This window comes from Onthophagus taurus, chromosome 3 (assembly GCF_036711975.1).
Source record: "Onthophagus taurus isolate NC chromosome 3, IU_Otau_3.0, whole genome shotgun sequence".
Lineage (NCBI taxonomy): Eukaryota > Metazoa > Arthropoda > Insecta > Coleoptera > Scarabaeidae > Onthophagus > Onthophagus taurus.
Genome location: NC_091968.1, coordinates 3,293,266 through 3,316,017, shown reverse-complemented (window position 1 = coordinate 3,316,017; position 22,752 = coordinate 3,293,266). Strand labels below are relative to the sequence as shown.

Below are 22,752 nucleotides of genomic sequence, written 5' to 3'. Positions count from 1 at the left end.
ATCACGAAACAAAGTCATTTCATAACCGACTTCTATAAGCAGTACATCAAAATTTTGTTTACAAGTTCAATCCATTAAAAAGTGCAAAAAAATCCTAATCTATTATTTGCTTTTATTGATAAGGCGGAAGATTAAAGATTTTGAAGGTATATAAAGGGTGAAATTTGAGTGAGTTCCAAGTTAATGGTGATCAAAAGATATTTTAGTGCTTGAGTGAAAACAATTTTTTTAGGATGAAGAGAATTTATTCTGTGGGTAATAAATAATCCAAAAATAATCGTAAATTAATGTTTTTTTTTTAAGCTCGTATTAATCCTTGGATTATTCCTTAAATCGTCTCAATCTGCAAGCGTCGTTTCCTCAAGACTTACAGAATCCGAATTTGGGGCTTATTTAACAAATGAATATCAAACTAAAGCGGTGCAAATGTGCAACGAATTACAAAACGCCGAATGGAACTATGCCACCGATATAGCAAATACAGAATTAGAAACAACTTTAGTAAGATCTCATCAAATTTTATTTAAACAAATTTAATTTTTTTAAATTTTAGGTGGAAAAAACCATGAAAATCGCCGCTGAAAGAAAACAAATATGGGAAGAGAAATTTCAAGATCTTAACGAAGAGGAATTTACAAACGAAGAATTAAAACGTCAAGCAAAAAAATTAAAAATTTTAGGAAATGCTGCATTAGACGAAGCCGATTTAAAAGAGGTAAGATAAAATTTAAAAAAATGATTATTTTTAAAGACATAGTGTCTATAGCATCGAGACTTACAGATAAAAAGGTAATAATCTTTTTATTAAATTTATTTTTAATACAACCAACAATTTATTTCACAATCATAACGTTTGATGTCAACATAATAAATTAGATGATAACGAGATTAATTGTCATATTCGGATATGAGAAATATTTACAGGTTTTAGATAAAATCTGAACGCACGTAAACACTTCAAACGAGAAACCGTTGAAGTGTATAATGTGATCTAATTATTACTGATTAGATTAGCTTCATATTGGGGATTAATAAAGTTTTAAAAGAATTTTTTGGAGAACATTTATTAATCAATTAATTATAAACTAAATTCGGAAACTAGTTGAGCTTTAAAATGATTGATTACAAAATTTTTTACTCAAATATTATGAATCCTGATGATTTTTGCTTTCACATAATCAATTTTTAACATTAAATATATGAATGTAATGAAGTTGTATTTCTTTATCTGTCTATAAATGTAATTACATCGGCGAGATGCGATTTGATCTCAAATAATTTTATGTTTTAGCACTTGTATTCCATTAATTTTTTATCATGATGATAAATATTAAATATCTTTAATGGGTGCTTCTAATTAAAATAAACCTTCAGATTAAATACTTAGAACATTATACAGTATGTCCACGGAAAAGGTGGAAACTTTTTTATTTTTAATTTTATCGAAAAAAGTTAATCTTGATAAAAAATTTTGCTAGTTCTTAGGGTAAGATTAGGATAGAAACATTTAACATATTTGAAGGGGTCGGGAGAAAAAAGTGCCAAGCATCATGTTTGGTGTTTTGAGATATAGCAAGTTGAAAGTTTGACTAAATCCATAAATAACATTTTAGTGCAGACAACAAACCAAAGTTTTTTAATACAAAGGTTATGTATCTATATACCGTTAAAAGTGAAGATGTAGGTAAAAAAAACGCTATTATAAGATAAAAATGGTTGTATAGAAAAATATGCACTGAATAATGTTGCTTGGCATTTTTTCCCCAAAAATAAAAGACATTAGGTTTGTTTGTACTTTTATTAAAACACACACTGTCATCGACAAAAAATACTCTTAACCAAAAAGATACTTTTCAAATACAACAACATCTTCCTTTTGGTCGTCTACTTCAGCGGAAGACTGTAGGCCATTGTAATATCCATGGTAGATGGGAGGAATGTATTGCATCAAGGATTTGACATCATCTAATTTTTTCTTATTGATTTTGTTGGGCGCATTTCTTTTTAAATGTAGTGCTGGAATAGAACTCCTTCCACGTTTCTTTAGGTTCAACACTAAAAACTCTTCATTCATCAAGTGTTTGAGTTTCATTTGAAAAGGTTCTTCGCTGTCAAATTTAAAGCAAATAGCTTTGGAAAATCGTGGAGGAGTAACACCATCTGTACAAAACTTGCTTTTTGTGTTAAAGTAGGTCTCTTGCACCCTAGACAAATCGAGGAAATCCTCACTCATCATGCATGTTACGATGAAGTTCAGTGTTTTGTTCCACACTTTGCTACTATCTCTCTCCATTGCCCAGGACTGTACACATTTTGGCAGTGCTTGATATGATACTTTTCTATTTTTGAAAAGTCACGGTCTGATGAAAGATAAGTATGCCCAGTTATCAAGAAGTAATGTTCTATTGTTTCAAAACGTTTACTAGCTACAAGGTGTGACCAAAGCGACATTATATTCCAATTTTTATTTTGTCCTCCGCAGTTGTCGGTAAATATTACCAACTTCTTTGCGTGGACATTTCCTACTAATAAGTACTTTATAATACAGCTTCCTATTTCATCACTACCCCTTTTTCCAACTGATTCATCCCACATGAACATAAAACCTTGTCCAGAAGTGCAGTTATGGATACCTACGTTATAGGTCCACAGTTTCCTGCAGTAAAATGCAGGTCCACATGACAGTTTTGGTGTAGGGAGGGTTTGTTGCTAAATAATTGGGATCGCTGTCACTGTCATCAAATTCTTCATACAAGTCTTCTAGGTTTTCATAATAATCTTTAAGATTTCTAACACATTTCCTGTTTCCCTCCATTTCTCATGAGGAGCTTGACACTGTCTTCCCCAAAACTTTGCAAACAACCAGTTGAGGTAATAAAATGCAATGCAAATACAGAGCAATCTAACGGCAATAATTGAAATCTAAACAGTGCTGCTTGTAATTTGTTCAATTTACTCATAGACAGCACTGCTAAATTCGGTTAGGCCAAAATGATGCTTGGCATTTCTTTCTCGCGACCCCTTCATTTCATACGCGGTGTTCAGAAAATTGAAAAAACTTTAAATGGTACAAAAGTAAAGTGCATTTATTTGAAAAGATATGGAAATAAGTTATTAGGAAAAGTTGTTCAAAAGGAAAAGGTAGTCTCTAATACCAATTTTCGAAAAAATCGGCCTACTTTTATTTATTTGTGATCATTTTTGTACTAGTAGGCGTTGATACTTACAAGCTTTATTGACGCTTTTATACTTTATTAGCCGTAGTATTGTCAGCTTAAAATGCTTACTTTACAGCAAAAAATTTACTTGGTGCAATGTTATGGGAAAGGCGAAAAATGTTATCGTCGAATTATTCAGGAATTTAATGAAAAATTCCTCAATGTGTACGTTTCTGAGACTACTTGCCGTAAATAAATTTTCAAGTTTTTAAGCACTGGGTCATTGTTGCGAATACCTAGAGAAAAGAAGAGGTACGATGAAAATGATGCAAGCACTTTGTTGGTATTACATTCAGTAGAGGTACACCCGAAATTATCATTAAGAAGAAGAGCTGAAAATCTCCAATTTGTTAAAAAGTCGCAAATTCACAAGATATTAAAACACAACAAGATACATCCATACAAGCCAGTTTATAATCATGTTTTGGAAATCGGCGATGGAGCAAAACGTTTGGATTTTTGTCTGTGGATTGGCAGTATGGAAAGAGTACTTCATAAGAAAATAATGTTTTCTGATGGATCAACTTTTTCGACCAATGGTGTTGTGGCTTCGCAACATGCACGATATTGGAGTAGTGCCATATTTAGAATAGGGCCATACTTCTTTGACACTATTTGTAATGCGAATAGCTATTTAGCTATGTTAACAAAACTTCCTTGATGGATGCCTAGCACATTATTCGGCAACGGTTAGACGATGGTTAGACTAGGAGTCCAGATTTAAATTAATGGATTTTTTCCTATGGGGCTGATTGAAATAAATTGTTTATCGCACACTTCAAATAAATGCCACTACTGATCAATTAAAGGATGAAATTAGAGATGCCGTTGCTTCAATATTTTCACATGAGGTTCGAAAAAGTTTTGATGAATTAGTTGTTCGTTTAAAGGCATGTGCCCAACAGGGTGGTAGTGTGTTTGAGTAAATAAACTTACAACTTGTGCATTGTTGATTTGGAATTAGTTAATTGATATTAAAATAAATTTAATGATCACAAATAAATAAAAGTAGGCCGATTTTTTCGAAAATTGGTATTAGAGACTACCTTTTACTTTTGAACAACTTTTCCTAGTAACTTATTTCCTTATCTTCTCAAATAAATGCACTTTACTCTTGTACCATTTAAAGTTTTTTCAATTTTCTGCACACCGGCGTATAAAATATGTTAAATGTTTCTATCCCAATCTTACTCTAAGAACTAGCAAAATTTTTTATCAACATTAACATTTTTCGATAAAATTAAAAATAAAAAGGTTTTTCTTATTCAACACCTTTTCCGTGGACATACTGTATATCTCAAAAGCTAACAATTTCGTATTGATATACCAAATTCAGCGCCTCACCCGCAAGCGACCTCGGCGAAATTATTCTTTGTATGATGATGTAAAAGATGCAAAACCTCTAACAAAAAGATATTTACCATCAAAACGCCAAGGTCGCGTCAGAACTGTGGAATAATGGCTTCATTATTCAACACTTTGTCAGTCATGAGTAATTGGTGTCATTACCCGACAAAAATCAAATGTATAACGAATAGATAATTCAATAGTTGTAGATAAAATGATTTAAAAACTGAAATAACGGAAAATAAAGATGTAAAGTGGACGACACTGAACGACACTACCGTTCTTCGTTAAAGCTGACAAAAATGCTGGTTGTGTTATAATATAGAAAAATGATTATATCTCAAAAACGTTGGAATTTCTAAAAAACAACTTATACAGGGTGTCTCACGTAACTGGTTCGTTAAAACTTTTTCAGGTTCCACTATTCGTAGAGATTTGAAATTTTGGTAGCATGGGTTGTTCATTCGGCACTTTCGATCTAACATATTTTCAAGATGGCCGCCACTTCCGGTCTACCGGAAGTAGACCATAACTGCGCTATTTTAAATGGAATGTTATAGTTTTTATTACACAATTTAATTGTACGTAAAAAAATAGGTTGACTTGATAAGTTGATAAATGTTATTGGTACCTAGCGTTTTTCGTTTTCGAGTTATTTTGGTCTATCTTGAGTTTAGCCTATCAGAAAGAGAATTTAATTCTCTACAAATTATCTATAAACATTCCCATACCTATTTATTGTAGTTTGCCTTATATTGCGAAATTTATTAAAACATGCACGAAATACAGGATTTTTTATTAGAAAGCTATGGAATTTTGACAGTTTTTGGTCCATGTTTGTATTATTGTTGCCATTAGTTACATTTGACGACGGGTGTAAGTTATTGAACATCATGGTAAATTATTCCACCGCGGATATTTGAAATTTATTTTGTATTGATGGCGAATGTAATAAACTTTCGCACAAGACGTGTCGATCACTTAATGAGAGATGCCTAACAAACCTAACGCCCATCACAAGGAAAAATTTCAAAAAATTGATAAAGAATTTATTAGTTCCGGAAGACAACGAAATAAATAATTTAATGTATTTTATTGCATTTCCAAATTCAATTTAATAACAAATTTATATTATAAATTTATGTTTTTATTCAAATCTAATTTTTGTCATTAACTTTTTGTTCTAATAATTTCATTTATTTGATCTTCTGTTTGTTATTTTTGGTAAGTAAAAGCTAGTAAACTAAAAGATTATCAATCGTAGTTAATAGTACAAATAATAATAGAAATAATTAATTATTATGTTGGCTAATACCTCATAGCCACAGTTTCTTTCACCTGCAGAGTTTGAGCATTCATTACATATTGTTTTCTTTTACGTGGTCTTTGTTGAATTGGGAAGGCGATATTCACGAAGTGTAAATATAAATTTAGAAAAACATCGTGTTTGTTTTCAGCCCCTACTGTATTAAAAACAGTGTTCCAAGTTTCATTTTCCAATACATTTTTGAACTGCAATTGTCCGTATTGTGTTAAACGTCGCATTCTGGTTTTGGTGTTGACTACTGGAATAGTTGGTAAGTTTAAAACGATTCTATGATGGTCAGAAATCCCAGATTTAAGAATGTTAATGGTGTATAGATCGACATTCGTGAATATGTCATCAATTGAGGTTCTAGTTGTTACAGACTCTCTTGTGTATTCAGAGCTAGTTGACTTTAAACCCCAGCAAGCCATAGTATTAATGAGTTCCCGTGTAGCCCCATTGAATATTAAAGTGTCTATGTTGAAATCTCCTGTTATGACGATTTTGGTTTCCGGTTCAAGAAATGTGTTTAAATTAGCGTTCAGAGATCTGTACGTAGGTAGTCATGATGATTATATCTAACTGCGTTAAATAGATTCCAGCTATCTCACATTCCATTTCAATTGAGTGTGAAATCATTCTTTATATATCTTGAAAAAGATTAATCTTCAATTGTGGGCGAGGCGCTACAATCTTTTAAAACAGGCGATTTCGTATTGATATACAAAATTCAGAGCCTTCAGATTCTCAACTGAGGTCTTAACATATAGTATTTATAATAAAATTTTCTTTTAGTTTACAGAAATAACGAATAAAATGAGTAACATTTATAGTACAGCAAAAATTTGTCCATATAAAACAAAAGATACTTGCACGGCATCGGAATTATTAACATTAGAACCAGGAATAGAAAAAATAATGTCTGAATCAACCGATTACGATGAATTACTTTACGCATGGACAGCATGGAGAGATGCAACAGGAGCTAAAATTAAACCCGAATATCAAAAATACGTTGAACTCAAAAACAGAATTGCAGTTAAAAACGGTAAAGTAATATCTCAATTTAGTGAAAATTAATAATTTATTTTTCTTGATTAAGGTAAACACAACGCTGCTGAATTATGGCAAGAAGCTTACGAAACTGAGAACTTTGAATCAAAACTCGATGGTTTATGGAATCAGGTTAAACCGCTTTACGACGAACTTCACAAATACGTTTCAAAGAAATTAAAAACTCGATATGGGGAAAAACTGGATATTGCTGATGGTTTAATTCCGGCTCATGTTTTTGGAAATATGTGGGCGCAATCCTGGGTTAATTTAGGTTCTTTGGTAAAACCATATCCTGATGCTAGTGCTGTTGATGTTACTCAAGCCATGCTCGAGCAAGGTTATACCGTTCTAAAAATGTTCGAGGAATCCAATAAATTCTACACCTCTCTTGGTCTTGAAGATAACGCAATGTCGTACGGAGCGAAGGCGATGATTACGAAACCGGATGATAAAGATGTTTTATGTCACGCTTCCGCTTGGGATTTTTGCGATGGATCAGATTTTAGAATTAAAATGTGCACGCAAATCGACATGGAGGATTTTATAACCGTCCATCACGAAATGGGACACATCCAATATTACCTTCAATATAAACAACTTCAAATTGCACTCAGAGGAGGTGCTAATCCAGGTTTTCACGAAGCCGTTGGTGATACAATTGCACTTTCTGTTGCCACGCCAAAACATCTAGAAAAAGTTGGTTTACTCCAAAACTATGTTGACTCCGAGGAAGCTTCAATTAATGCCTTAATGGACATGGCTTTAGAAAGAGTTGCATTCTTACCATTTGGATTATTAATAGATAAATGGAGGTGGGATGTTTTTAATGGAAAAGTTACAGAGCAAGATTGGAATAAGCAATGGTGGAAATATAGGGAGGAGATTCAAAAAGTTAAGCGACCAGTTGAAAGCAAAGACACCGATTTTGATCCGGCTGCTAAATACCACGTTGCTGGAGATTCCCAATACATAAAGTAATTTTCAAAAAATCATTTTGTTAAAATCACCGATTAACTTTTATCTTTTAGTTATTTTGTAGCTCACATTTTGGAATTTCAAATGTATAGAGGTCTTTGCGCAGCTGCAGGTGAATACAACCTCGAAAAACCAGATGAGAAGCCTTTACATAAATGTGATTTCTACGAATCAACTGCTGCCGGAACGAAATTAAAGTATTAATGATAATTAATGATTTAATAACAAGTATAAATTTATAATTCTTAGGGATGGATTATCTTTAGGAGCTAGTAAACATTGGTCTGAAGCTTTAAAAGCAATGACTGGCGAAACTGATCTTGACGCATCAGCTCTCTTAGATTATTTCAAACCATTATATAATTGGTTAAAAATTCAAAACATGGATGAAGAAGCCCTAAAAACTTATTTGGACGATTACTACAAAGAAGCCCAAACTTTCTATTATAACCAAGTGGTGGCATCTTGGAACTTTGCCACAGACGTAGCCAATACAGACGCACAAAATGAAGAAGTTAAAGCAACTTTAGCACTTGCCGAATTCACAAAGAAACATTGGACTGACACATTCCAATATCTAAATGAAGATGACTACCAAGATGAAAATGTTAAGCGACAACTTCATTTCTTAAAAGTTTTGGGGAACGCAGCTTTAGACACAGAGAAGTTATCAGAAGTAATTTATTTCCAATTTTTAGATGTCTTCTTTTAATTTTTCGTTTTTATATTTTTTTAGTTAACGAATACTATTTCTGATATGACCAACATTTACAGTGCAGCAAAAATTTGTCCTTACACTAACAAAGAATGTGATCTTTCAAAGGATGGTTTAAATTTAGAACCTGGTATAGAATCGATTTTATCGAAATCAAATGATTACGATGAATTGGAGTACGCTTGGACCGAATGGAGGAAGGCTAGCGGTGCAAAAATGATAGATCACTACAAAAAGTATGTTGAATTATCTAATGAAGCAGCCGTAGCAAACAATTTTCACGATAAAGGGGAGATGTGGATGTCTTGGTTTGAAACGACAAATTTTGTTCAAAATCTCGATGATTTATGGAGTACCGTAAAACCTTTATACGATGAATTACATAAGTACGTTGGTGGTAAATTAAAAGAGAAATATGGAGATAAAATTGATATTGAAGATGGTTTAATTCCCGCGCACGTTTTTGGAAATATGTGGGCACAATCTTGGATAAATCTCTCCCCATTAGTTACACCATATCCAAATGCGAGCGAAGTAAACGTTACTAAAGCGATGGAAGAAGCTGATTATGATGTCAAAAAAATGTTTGAAATGTCCAACGAGTTTTACACATCTTTAGGACTTTTGGACAACTCCGTTTCATATGGTGATGATTCAATGATTGTTAAACCAAATGATAAAGAAGTTTTATGTCACGCTTCTGCTTGGGATTTCTATGACGCAAAAACGTTCAGGATCAAAATGTGTACTGAAATTGATTACGAAGATTTTATAACGGTTCATCACGAAATGGGTCACATCCAATATTTCTTGCAGTACAAAGATCAACCGATTACTTTACGAGATGGTGCTAACCCCGGCTTTCATGAAGCTATTGGTGATACAATCGCACTTTCAGTTTCCACCCCAAAACATTTACAAGAAATTGGTTTATTAAAAGATTATGAAGATGATAAAGAAGCTTCAATGAACGCCTTGATGGATATGGCTTTAGAGCGGGTCGCTTTCTTACCGTTTGGATTATTAATTGATAAATGGAGATGGGACGTATTTAGCGGAACGGTTACTCAAGATAAATGGAACGATAAATGGTGGGAGTACAGAAAACAAATTCAAAAAGTTAAACCGCCCGTTCAAAGAAGTGAAACCGATTTCGATCCAGGCGCGAAGTATCACGTTGCTGGAGATTCCCAGTATATTAGTTACTTTGTTGCACACATTTTGGAATTTCAACTTTATAGAAGTCTTTGTATCGCGGCTGGGGAGTATGATGCTAATGATGAGAATAAACCTTTACATAAATGCGATTTCTATAAGTCCAAAGAAGCCGGAACAAAATTAAGGTAATCTCCAAAAAAGATGTCTTTTTATATTAGTATTTTATTTGTGTTTATTTATTTCAGTGCTGGTTTGAAATTGGGTTCCAGCCAACATTGGGAAGAAGTCTTAAAAGCAATGACTGGAGAAGATGCTTTGGATGCTTCGGCTCTTATGGACTACTTCAAACCGTTGTATCAATGGCTAAAAGTGCAAAATAAGAATGAAGCTGAAATTAAAGCCTTGTTAAATGATTATAACGAAGAATCCAAAACGTTCTATTATAACCAAGTGGAAGCAGCTTGGAATTTAGCCACAGATGTTAATAATGAAGAGGCACAAAAAGAAGATGTTAAACAAACCTTGGCGCTTGCAGACTTTAAAAAGGAACATTGGACGAACACGTTCCAGTATTTGATTGAGGATAATTACAAAGATGAGGATCTTAAGAGGCAAATCCATTTGTTAAAAGTTTTGGGGAATGCTGCTTTAGATTCGGATAAGTTATCAAAGGTAAATATTATTACATAAATTATTTCGAAAAATTTATCGGTTTCAAAGAATTAGTTGAAAGACTTTTTTGGTTATGCGAATGTGTAAACGTAAATGAGCCGAAAGCCGCGTTTGCGCTGTCGAAAGTAATAACAAGTCGCTCTAAGAAACCGTTAAAACCGGTTTGTAAAAGTTAGTGATGTAAACTACGCCGAACTGAAGTAACTAGTTTAGTTAGATACATGTAGTGTTAAATACAATAAAACCACTGTTATGGGCGAACTCCGGCTATTATTTCATCAGGTTATGCGTCCAGAACACAGTTAGAACGCCCAGAAATTAGGAATTAAGAATTTGTCAATTCGACGGCGAGAACTTTAATCATTAGAAATTTCGACTACCAGCAATTTCCTACCTGGATCACGCAGACGTTAACAAATGCATAGAAACTGTAGGAACTGCTGAAGAATTCAAAAGAAAAGAAATTTATCTACAACTAATTAAAGATCTACAAAATTGGAAAGTACTAAGAAAATTAGTTCGAAAGAAAAAGTATTGCAAACCAATTGTACTTGTGCAGAAAATTACTATGCATGAAACTTTCATCTAAAGAATCGTTAGAAAGTCATTTTCTGAAATTTGACGAAACAATTAGAGTTTAAAAGCCTTCGGAGCTGCCTTAGAAAACACAGATGTGGTATGCCATTTACTGCTAACACTACCCAGAAGCTATGATAATATAGCAACAGCCTTAGAACTCGTTGAAAGAGAAAAACTTACTGTAGATTGTAGAAATTTACGTCAAGGCCAAATAATTGGATTAAGAATTGAAACGTAAAATGAATAATGATGATAATTTTGAAGAAAATAAAACTGCTTTTAACAAGTTAGCGAAGAATAGAGATCGAACAAAGAAATGGATAGGAACATTTCACAACTTTGAAATTTAATTGCAAGAAAAGAGAAGCTCACGTTGCTGAGAAGAGTGACGACGGCGAAAATGAAAAATTGGCATTTATCGTTTATGAAAACCCGATCAAGAACAAACCTAACAGAGTAGAATTCTATCTGCCATCAGGGGCAACTGATCATCTAGCAAATATAAGAAATTACTTCAAGAAAGAAACACGTTTGGCTGTACCAACCAGAAATTGAAATTATTCTTGGACTAATAATTGAAATGGCAGAAAGAAAAAAATGTCTGCACGTAAAAGATCTGAGATGTAACCTACTTTCGGTACAAAAGCTCGCTATCGTAGAAAGTAAGATAAAGTTTGATAAGGAAAAAGCTGTACTGATCAAAAATAAAAAAAATAATAGTACTAGCTAAAAAGGAAGACAATCTCTACAAAATACAATATGAAGTAAACGAGAATCATGCAAACGCGTTTCATGTGACAATGGAACTTGAGTACTTGTGAAAGGATTTTCAATCATTCTGTAAAGAGGAATGAATTAAACACCAGAACACACTTGAATAAAACGGAATTGCTGAAAGAGCAAACAAAACACTATGTTATTAGATTCAAAACTGGACAAAAATATGTGCGGAGAAGCAACTTATTGTGCTGCTTATCTAATAAACAGAACTCCGAACAACAGCGTTAAAAGAAAACAATGTTTTATCAAAGAAAATCAACTTCAAGAAAATAAAAGTATTTGGATGTATTGCGTACAACTTAAAACTAAAACAATTAAGGAAGAAGTTCGACTCAAACGCTGACACTTGCATGATGATAGAATACACTGATAATGATCTGACTGAAACACCAATTAAATAAAGAACGGACACGTAAAGAAACAGAAGGAAGTAGAAAATGAAACACAAGAGGAAAGAGAGAATGAAAATGCAACAAAACAACTCAAAAATCGAAAAGATCGGTCACAACCTTTGAGACAAAGTCAAAGTCCCAGGAAACAACTACCAAACCATTTAGAAGATAACTATTTCAGTGAATCACACCTGGCATTGCACATCGACACTTTAGAAAACGTACCCAAAAATTACAATGAAGCAATGAGGAGAAGTGGCTCACAGAAATGGATCGCAGCATCATAAAATCTGCATTTTTGCATAGAGACTTAGAAGAGGATATATTAATGACTATACCAGAAGGATGTGAACAAAGAAACTGATATATTTATAAACTAACAAAACACTTATACGGACTCAAGGAGGCATATGCTAGATGTTGGAACAAGAAATTTTATGATTTTATGACTGACAAGTTCAAAATTTCAGAATACGATAATTGAGAACACCAATTAAATAAGTAACCGACATGTAAAGAAACAGAAGGAAGTAGACAATGAAACACAAGAGGAAAGAGAGAATAAAAATGCAACAAAACAACTCAAAAATCGGAAAGATCAGACATAACCTTTGAGACAAAGTCAAAGTCCAAGGAAACTACCAAACCATTTAAAAGGTAACGATTTAAGTGAATCACACCTGGCATGCACATCGACACTTTAGAAAACGTACCCAAAAATTACAATGAAGCAATGGAGAGAAGTGACTCACAGAAATGGATCGCAGCATTAATGACTATACCAGAATTATGTAATTGTCTCTCGTTGGCATATAATTCACAGTCTAGCAGGATATGCATTACCGTGAGATGAACTTCGCAGCCCAAACATACAGGTCTTGGTTCTCGTTTTAACAAATAACCGGAAGTTAGTTGTGTATGTCCTATATGTAATCTCGCTAGTTTCACCTGTTCTAATCTATTGAAGATAATGGGCTGATTCCAAGGTTTTATTAAGGGTTTGATACGGCGTAGAAAGCTTTCATTGTGTTGCCAGTTATTCTGGCATTTGTTATATATAGTAGAAACCACGAGAGCTGGCAGTGACAGATCGCTTAAAAATGGTATGAATCAAGATATGGACGTACGACTTAGATTATTTCACCACATACATTTAAATGTAGGTTATGTTAGTAATGGAGGTTATATGTCAAACATTGTCAAAGATATTATTTAATGATTTTCCTTTCAAAGAAAACATTTTCGGCTTGTGAAAAAACTAACAGATTCATGACAACGCTCACAAGACGTTGCGATTTGAGGTTATAATTATAGAGTGACATCCCTTAGAAGAACAGACGTACTTTTTCGACGAGGTCATTTGAACTGTACAGCAGACATATTAAACTAATGCTATCTCTTTCCAACACACATTACTCTCTAGCGGTTTGTGAACTACGTATGGCATTTGTAAGAGCGGAAAATGATGATTTACTGCCAGCTCTCGTGGCGTCTACTATACCAGAAATTTAAGATGCCTTATGATATCCTTATGACGACATACACTGACGTCAACACTGTTATCGTCAACCCCGTGTCCTGCTGCTTTATCTGCCCTTTCATTACCCTCAATGCCGATATGACCGGGCACCCATATAAATACGATCTGTTTTCCAGAAAGCAAGATAACATGTAACAATTCTCCAACCATCCGTACCATCGGTTCATTTGGACACATTGCTTGTAATGATTTAAGAGCACTCAAAACTACAATTTTATTTAAAAACTATGACAAAGTTATTTCCATTATGACTCATACGGATGAATAACAGAGCCTGGAAGATGGCATATAACTCCGCAAAGAAGACGCAAAACTCTGTAAGCTCCATGAATAATTACTATCCCCAACCACAAACGCGAAACCAACCCCACTCTCCTTTTTGGAACCATCAGTATAAATAAAAACAGCATCATCATAGGCATTGATTATATTTCTAAATTCAGCTCTAAGTAATTCCCGTGGTGTACTCTCTTTAGCATAACATGTAAGATTTAAATTGAAAACGGGTTTATTTAACAGCCAAGGAGTAAATTCGATACTGCATAAAGAAAGCATCGTAAAATCTAAAGTTCCCAGCAGTTCTTTGGCTCTTACTATTGCCGGTCTTGTGGCTGTTAATCTGTACACAGGTGGCTGTTGGGAAAATAATATAGAGATTGGGTGCTCAGGTTTTTACAAAATAATTAAGAATTTGCCAATTACGCCGATGGTGAAGGGGAGCAATACCAGACTCACAATACAAACTATGAACCGGACTAGTGGGAAAAGCCCCAAGTATATACCGTATTGTAAGATTGTGTATTACATTAAGTTTTTTGAGTACGGTTATTCTTGCAGAGAAATACACCACACTACCATAATCAATAACAGGCAATATCACACGTTTATACAACATCTTCAGCACTGTAGTATCAACCCCCCACCTTGTACCAGATAAAACGCGCAGTAGATTTAATGATTTCCGACAACGCGAAATAATGTACTGAATATGGATCTGCCATCGTAACTTGGCATCGAATATCATCCCTAAGAATTTAATTTCAGGAACAACACCAATACGGATACTTTGTAAATACAAAGAGGGATTTTCTTGATGACGATATCGTCTAGAGAATAGAACACACTTTGTTTTTTGCACAGATACCTTATAACCAATCGATATAGTGTTCTCCAATATAGTGTTGATGGCAGGCTGAAGTGAATTATTAAGTTGTTGTACTGTGGATCCTTTCAAATGAAACCGATGGAGTATCGGTTAAAACATTAGAATACTGTATGCCATTTCTACTGCCTTATGTCACACATCTTGTTAATTTTTGTATTCAAAATAGTGTATTTCCTTCTTTGTGGAAAGTAGCAGTCGTGCGCCCGATTCCAAAAGTTGCTAATCCGATCCTCGTTTCTGACCTTCGTCCAATAAGTATACTAACGGCAATGTCAAAAATCATGGAAAAAATTATTAATGTTCAACTGCAGCATCACCTGGAAATTAATAACATCCTTCCTTCGGTTCATTCTGGATTTAGACATGGTCACACTTGTACGACTGCTTTAACGTGTGTAATCGATGACATAATGGGTGCAACAGATAGAGGGTACATGACTATACTTGTTCTATTGGATTACACGAAGGCATTTGATACAGTAAATCACAACCTCTTACTAACTATTTTAAAGCACTATGGGCTGGAAGATTCAGCAGTTGCATTCTTTGAGAATTTTTTGAGTGATCGTCAACAATACGTGCAGCTGTCTAACCATCAATCTAATGTACGCCTTCTTGGGTCGGGTGTGGCGCAGGGTTCTGTGCTCTCCCCAACCCTATTCTCAATTTACACAGCACCTTTAAGTAATATTTTTAAGTACTGCAAAGTTCATTTTTACGCAGACGATACTCAGGTGTATATATCATATAAACCTCAAGAACAACAACATTATCTGAATTTATTGAATATATTGTCGGATCTGGTGTCTGCCGCCAACCATCACAGTTTAGTAATCAATCTGAATAAATCAAAAGTTATGATATTTGGCCGAAAAATGGATATTTTGCGTTATGGTGGAGATGTCAACGGATCAACGCTCCCCATTGTATCTGAAGCACGTAATTTAGGGTTGGTGATGGATTCGGATTTGAGATTCCGAAGTCACGTGTCAAGTATGCTTCAGGGTGCGTTTGGTAAACTAAAAGCTCTTTACCCCTCTCGCCATCTTCTCACTGTCAACACTAAGACTCTACTTTGTAATGCGCTGATTTTATCAAAATTTAATTTTGGAGATGTGGTGTATGGGCCGTCTTTACTTAGGGTCGATGAGCAGCGCATACAGAGGGTTCAGAACGCCTGTCTGCGATTTATTTTCGGGATTAGGAAGTATGACAGAATTTCACATAAGTTGACAGAGGTAAAATGGCTTAATATGGTCCGTAGGAGGCAGCTGCATTGTTGTGTGTTTTATTACAACATAATTCAGAGAGAAAAGCCTCAATATTTATGCCAAAAAATTCAATATCGCACTGACATTCATAACATGAATTTGAGATTCAGTCACCTCCTAACCACAATACGGAGTTATTTAAACGGAGCTTCAGTTATCAGATTGTAAAGATGTACAATGATTTACCCACTGAAACGAAACTGCTTGCAAGCGTCTCCTCATTTAAAAAGCGAGTGTTTGGTTGCTTACTTGATCAACAGACGGCCATCCTAACTATTTAAATGTAAGGCGAAGGTGGCATTTATTAAGTATTAGTTTTCTTTTTTTTTTTACATTTTTTTTTCCGTTTCTGTCTGTACTGGCAGAGGTATTTCTTTAATTATTTTCTTTATATATCTAGTTTGTTCGCTTGTTGCTAAACGTTTTGGAATTTTTTGAATATTATTATAATGGAATTTAAGGTTAAGTTGAGCAGTGTCTCGGCACTGAACTTCGCCATTTCGTACTATTATAATTTACTAGTGAATTTAGTATTTTATTTTATTTTTTTTGTTTTGTATAGAATATTTAATTTGTTAATTTGATGTTGGTAATAAAGACATTATTATTATTATTATTAAATACACTGACCGGCGAAAAAAACCGGCCACTAAAATGTAGCCACAATTTCAAAGCTGGCTTACTCGCGAACCAATCATTCGATTTTGATGATTCTTTTTTTGATCGAAAGGTTGATTCTTCTGTAATAATCCTGCAATAGAAATTTTTATTCGGATATTAATTTGAGCATATACGGGGTGCAAGAATGACAAAACCTTTTTTTTCTCGAAATTTGTAATACTCTGTGGAGTGCAGCTGCTACAGCAGAGGGTGTTAACTGGAATCAAACGGTAGCCCAATCTTTTCTGAGCATTTTGTTTTTTTATTCACTCTATTATCTCTGTTACTAACGAAGATGCAGTATTTTAAAGCGTTCTCCTGTGAAAACAAGACGAGTGACAATAGTAGCTGATGACCGTTTTATTGTTCTAAGCAATCGTAGAACGACAGCTGTAGAAGCTCGGCGTCGTCTTCAAATGGTGCATGTTGTTGATGTCAGTGAGAGAACCATTCGCTGAAAACTTGCTAGATGTGCTCTCGCTGTAAGATGGCTGCCAAAGGACCGAGGTTGTTTCCAAGATATCGACGAGCGCGTATTCAATCTGCACGGATGAGTAGTGGTTTTGTCTATCACCCGATGATCGATGAGTGAATATGAAGACGTTGAAATGAAAGATTTGTGGACTATACAATTATAAAACGCGAATGTTTCGATGGTGATTCTGTGGCCAGGAATTTACAATGAAGCCTATACAGATTTTTAATCTGTGTTAAAAGTGGCACCTGAAATCACTGACCTTGAAAACAAAAACTGAAACAGTTTTGCAGAAGCACTTACATTTTCTTAGAATTACAGAATTGCGTACGTCCTTCATTATTGTAAACATCTGTTGACAAATAAACAAGAAAACAAATTTAATTTAATGTAACAATTAATAATAACACGAAAATTAATAGCGTGTGTGCCCCCCACGAGGCAAAATAACCTCATGTAGTCGACGCGGCATCGAACTGATTAGGTTTGTAATTGATTCCTGAGGAATTGCGGTAAACTCTTCTTCAAGAGCAATTCGTAACTCTTGAAGGTCGTCCGGTAGGACAGAACGACGACGAATGCGTCTCTGAAGTTGGTCCCAAAGATATTCGATAGGGTTATGGTCCGGGCTGCACGCTAGCCACTCTATCCGTTCAATACCCTACCTCATCAAGATATTCGTTAACCACACGTGCTATGTGCGATCGCGCATTGTCATGTATTAGCATGAATCCGTCACCAATAAAATGGGAATAGAACCTTCATGGAAAGGTACTCTTTCCGAAATTGTGCAGGTCGCAAACCTTTCATTACGATGTCTCCACACTTGGAGTGTAGTCGATAGGAGGAGACAAAAGCGGGACTCGTCAGTGAAGAGCACCTTACCCCATTGTTCCATTCCCTAATTCATATGTACGTGCCCAAATTGAAGACCGATGTCTCTGGAGCAGCCGAGATCTTTTGGCAGGTCTTCTTGCAGTCAGATCACTTTTATCAAGTCTTCGATGAATGGTTCTTTCCCTTACGTCAACCCCACGCATCATTTGAAGACGATGCCGAGTTTCTACAGCTGTCGTTCTACGATTCCTCACAGTGTTTAGAACAATAAATCGGTCATCAACTGCTGTTGTCACTCGTCTTCTACCGAAACCTTGCTGCCTAGTGAAATTTCCTGTTTCCACATATTGTTCCAGGCATCCTGAACTGTTGTTCGGGGTATACCCAAGGTATGGGCAATGTATCGCTGACTTTTGTCATCCTCAATTAAAGTAACAATACGCGCAACATCAGTTACTGACAACGGGATTGCTATTATGTTAAAAGACTGTGAAAATCTTTAACAACTATCAATTTACTATTCGAAACAAATGACATACGCTACCTAGCGCGCCACCTTAAATTTTTTATGCTTGTTTGTCTTGTTTTCACAGACGTTCGCTTTAAAACACTGCATCTTCGTTAGTAATAGAGATAATAGAGTGAATAAAAAAACAAAATGTTCAGAAAAGATTGGGCTACCGTTTGATTCCAGTTAACACCATCTGCTGTAGCAGTTGCACCCCACAGGGTATAACAAATTTCGAGAAAAAAAACTTTTTCTCATTCTTGCAGCCCGTATATGCTCAAATTAAAATCTAAATGAAAATTCCTATCGCAGGATTATTACCGAAGAATCAACCTTTCGATCAAAGAAACAATCATCAAAATCGAATGCGCGGTTCGCGAGAAAGCCACCTTTGAAGTTTTAGCTAATTTATAGTGGCCGTATTTTTTTGCCGGTCAGTTTATATACAAAGGTCATCCACGTATAAAGATCTTCCTATTTCTGGGTTAAGATTGGATATTACGCCATTCATAGCAATCAGAAAAAGGGCCACGCTTAAAGTAGAACCCTGAGGAACGCCATTTTCCATCAAATGCTCCGATGAGATCCCATTCCCCACTCTGACACAAAAGGAACGGTCCGAAAGAAATGATTGAATAAACATAGGCAAAATGCCACGTAAACGGGAAGTGCTATAATACGAAGAAAGAAAAACTATGAAGAAAATAGTTGGTTTTTACTTCAGATTAAATCTTGACTTTTTCATCTTTCCTGATTTAACAAAAAATCTTATTGAATTGAATTCATTGAACATACTTCTGAATTTCTGAGGCTAATAACCTAACCTAAGTTACGTTTAGTCCAATAATCTAAATTTTTCATTATCTAAAAGAATGGTATTAATTGTGTTATGTTCATTTCAGTTAACAACTACAATTGCGGATATGACCAACATTTACAGTGCAGCAAAAATTTGTCCTTACACTAACAAAGAATGTGATCTTTCAAAGGATGGTTTAAATTTAGAACCTGGTATAGAATCGATTTTATCGAAATCAAACGATTACGATGAATTGGAGTACGCTTGGACCGAATGGAGGAAGGCTAGCGGTGCAAAAATGAGAAATCTCTATAAAACGTATGTTGAATTATCTAACGAAGCAGCCAAAGCGAACAGTTTCACCGATAAAGGGGAGATGTGGATGTCTTCGTTTGAAACGGATGGTTTCGTTGAGAACCTTGAAGAGTTATGGAAAACTATAGAGCCTTTGTACGATGAATTACATAAGTACGTTGGTGGTAAATTAAAAGAGAAATATGGAGATAAAATTGATATTGAAGATGGTTTAATTCCCGCGCACGTTTTTGGAAATATGTGGGCACAATCTTGGATAAATCTCTCCCCATTAGTTAAACCATATCCAAATGAAAGCGAAGTAGACGTTACTAAAGCGATGCAAGAAGCTGGCTATGACGTCAAGAAAATGTTTGAAATGTCCAACGAGTTTTACAAATCTTTAGGACTTTTGGACAACTCCGTTTCGTATGGTGATGATTCAATGATTATTAAACCAAATGATAAAGAAGTTTTATGTCACGCTTCTGCTTGGGATTTCTATGACGCAAAAACGTTCAGGATCAAAATGTGTACTGAAGTTGATTACGAAGATTTTATAACGGTTCACCACGAAATGGGCCACATACAATATTATTTACAATACAAAGATCAACCTATTGTATTAAGAGATGGTGCTAATCCAGGTTTTCACGAAGCCGTCGGCGATACAATCGCTCTTTCAGTTGCCACCCCACAGCACTTAGAAAAAATTGAGTTATTAAAAGATTACAAAGATACTGAAGAAGCTTCGATAAACGCTTTAATGGATATGGCTTTGGAGCGTGTGGCTTTCTTACCCTTTGGATTATTAATCGATAAATGGAGGTGGGACGTCTTTAGCGGGGAGGTTGCAGAAGATCAATGGAACGCTAAATGGTGGGAGTACAGAAAGAACATTCAAAAAGTTAAACCGCCCGTTCAAAGAAGCGAAACCGATTTTGATCCCGGCGCGAAGTTTCACGTTGCCGGGGATTACCAGTATATTAGCTATTTCGTTGCACACATTTTGGAGTTCCAATTTTATAGGAGTCTTTGCATTACTGCTGGACAATATGACCCTAAAGATAGCAGCAAACCTTTGCATAAATGCGATTTTTATACTTCCAAAGAAGCCGGCTCACAATTAAGGTAAAAAAAAGAATCTTGTTGTATTAATGTTATAATGATTTTATTTATTCCAGTGTTGGTTTGAAACTGGGTTCCAGCAAACATTGGAAAGAAGTATTAAAAGCCATGACTGAGGAAGAAGCTTTAGATGCCTCAGCTTTAATGGAATACTTTGACCCGCTTTATAAATATTTGAAAGAATATAACGGCGGCACGTTCACCACGAAATCTTCAATGCTAACACTTCTTGTAGGATTACTTGTTTATCGATTTTTAGCCTAAAAAATTTTATCTTAATTTATAAATTGTTTTTGTTTCCTTTTTATTATAATAATAAAACAAAACCATGTCAATAAAATTGTCAAATTAGTAATTTTAATCCTTAAATCGATATGTCGCCGAAATTATCAAAAGAAGAAAAAAAAGCTTTAAAAGCGGCGAAAAAAGCCGAAAAGAAACGTTTGGCTGCAATCAAAGCGCGTCAATTAAAAATCGATGAACTCCAACGCGAATTAAAATATGGACGATTAACCGTTAAAAGGCATGAGAAATCATGGAAAGATTTATTACTCAGCATCGGAATACCAGAAATAAAAAAGCAATTAGAATACGCTTGGCATAATTTTGAAATAGCCATAGATGCCAAAGATTTTCAAATATCCCTATTAATGGATGCCATAAACGAAGCTGAGGAGCAATACATGATGAACATTCGGAATCATTGCGAAAACGTAAATAAATTATTTTTATTATTTAAAGAACAATTAGAAGCATTGAACCAAGATAGCAAAGCGGAAGTACGCAATATGAGAATGTTTAACGAATTAGAAGTTGAACGATTAATGAGCAAACACAGAGATGATGTCGACTTTTTAAACATGATGTTATTCGGATTAGAAATGATGCAAAAAGAACACGAACAATACATTCGTTGCGAATATTGCGCGAGAATGGAAGACGAGCAAAATAAAAACAACGAAGCCCTTCAAAAATTAAGCTTTGATATCCACGAGAAATACATGAAAGTTTGGAACGACACAATGGATTTCGTAACATCATTCAATGATAAGACGGCACAAAAAAGAAAACAATATTTGATTTTAAACGCTGCCGAAGAACAAGTTAACACATTAATGCAAAATCAATTGGAAAGAATCGCCCAACTTTTCGAGTTAATTAGAAAGTTAAAATATGAAACGGCCAGATTACACCGTTCCATCGGACAAAAAGCGGGCGATTTAATCATCGAAAGATACTTTTACGCGGACACTTTTTGGTCGTTAAAATCACAATTGGAAAAAGAACTTAATTTCGACGACAGCAAATTGACTTTGTTCACCATCGAAGCGAATGAAGCGATGGATACGTTAAAAAAAATCGAAACCAAAGGTTCGTACATTTTGCAATTAGCCTCGATGTGTCGTAAATACGAAACAATACAAGAAAAAGTTTTACCATTCCCGATGTTGGGGAAAAACATTAAGGTTAACGTAATGGATTGCGAGTATTTTCGAGACGTCTACGAATTAAAAACGTTTTGGAAAAGATTTGGACAGGCGGATGCCATCCGATATAGCATGTACGAGGAAAAGAAATTTTTAGAATCGCAAAATAAAGGAATTAGACAGAAAATTCATCAGTATTGTGAATGCTTGAATTGCGTTGCTTATGAAAATCCAGGTGAACAATTAAAACCGAGGGTTCCAATTATTAATATTGATGGTGGACTACAATCTGCGTTGAAATTTAATAATCAAGATTTTGGTTTTAAAAAGAATTAAAAATTTAAAAATAAATAAATGTATTGGTTTTAGTTTAAAATTACAGTAAAGTGTCGATTATCCGGGTTTAGATTAACCATGCTTGTGATTTATATATTTTTTAATTTTAACAAA

The 22,752-nt window shown here is 34.7% G+C and overlaps 2 protein-coding genes across 2 annotated transcripts; both read left to right on the top strand.

The window, feature by feature from the left end:
* Positions 1–14: 14 nt before the first annotated feature.
* On the top strand, positions 15–21,223 carry LOC111414514 (angiotensin-converting enzyme-like). The gene is made up of 11 exons (XM_023045870.2): positions 15–251; positions 304–501; positions 554–715; positions 6,667–6,919; positions 6,974–7,901; positions 7,956–8,099; positions 8,152–8,578; positions 8,639–9,960; positions 10,021–10,447; positions 19,557–20,878; positions 20,932–21,223. The coding sequence occupies exons 1-11, from the start codon at positions 234–236 to the stop codon at positions 21,137–21,139; spliced, it is 5,409 nt and encodes a 1,802-aa protein (XP_022901638.2). The 5' UTR covers positions 15–233; the 3' UTR covers positions 21,140–21,223.
* Positions 21,224–21,245: 22 nt separating this feature from the next.
* LOC111414517 (dynein regulatory complex subunit 2-like) lies at positions 21,246–22,752 on the top strand. The gene has a single exon (XM_023045874.2). The coding sequence runs from the start codon at positions 21,250–21,252 to the stop codon at positions 22,636–22,638; it is 1,389 nt and encodes a 462-aa protein (XP_022901642.1). The 5' UTR covers positions 21,246–21,249; the 3' UTR covers positions 22,639–22,752.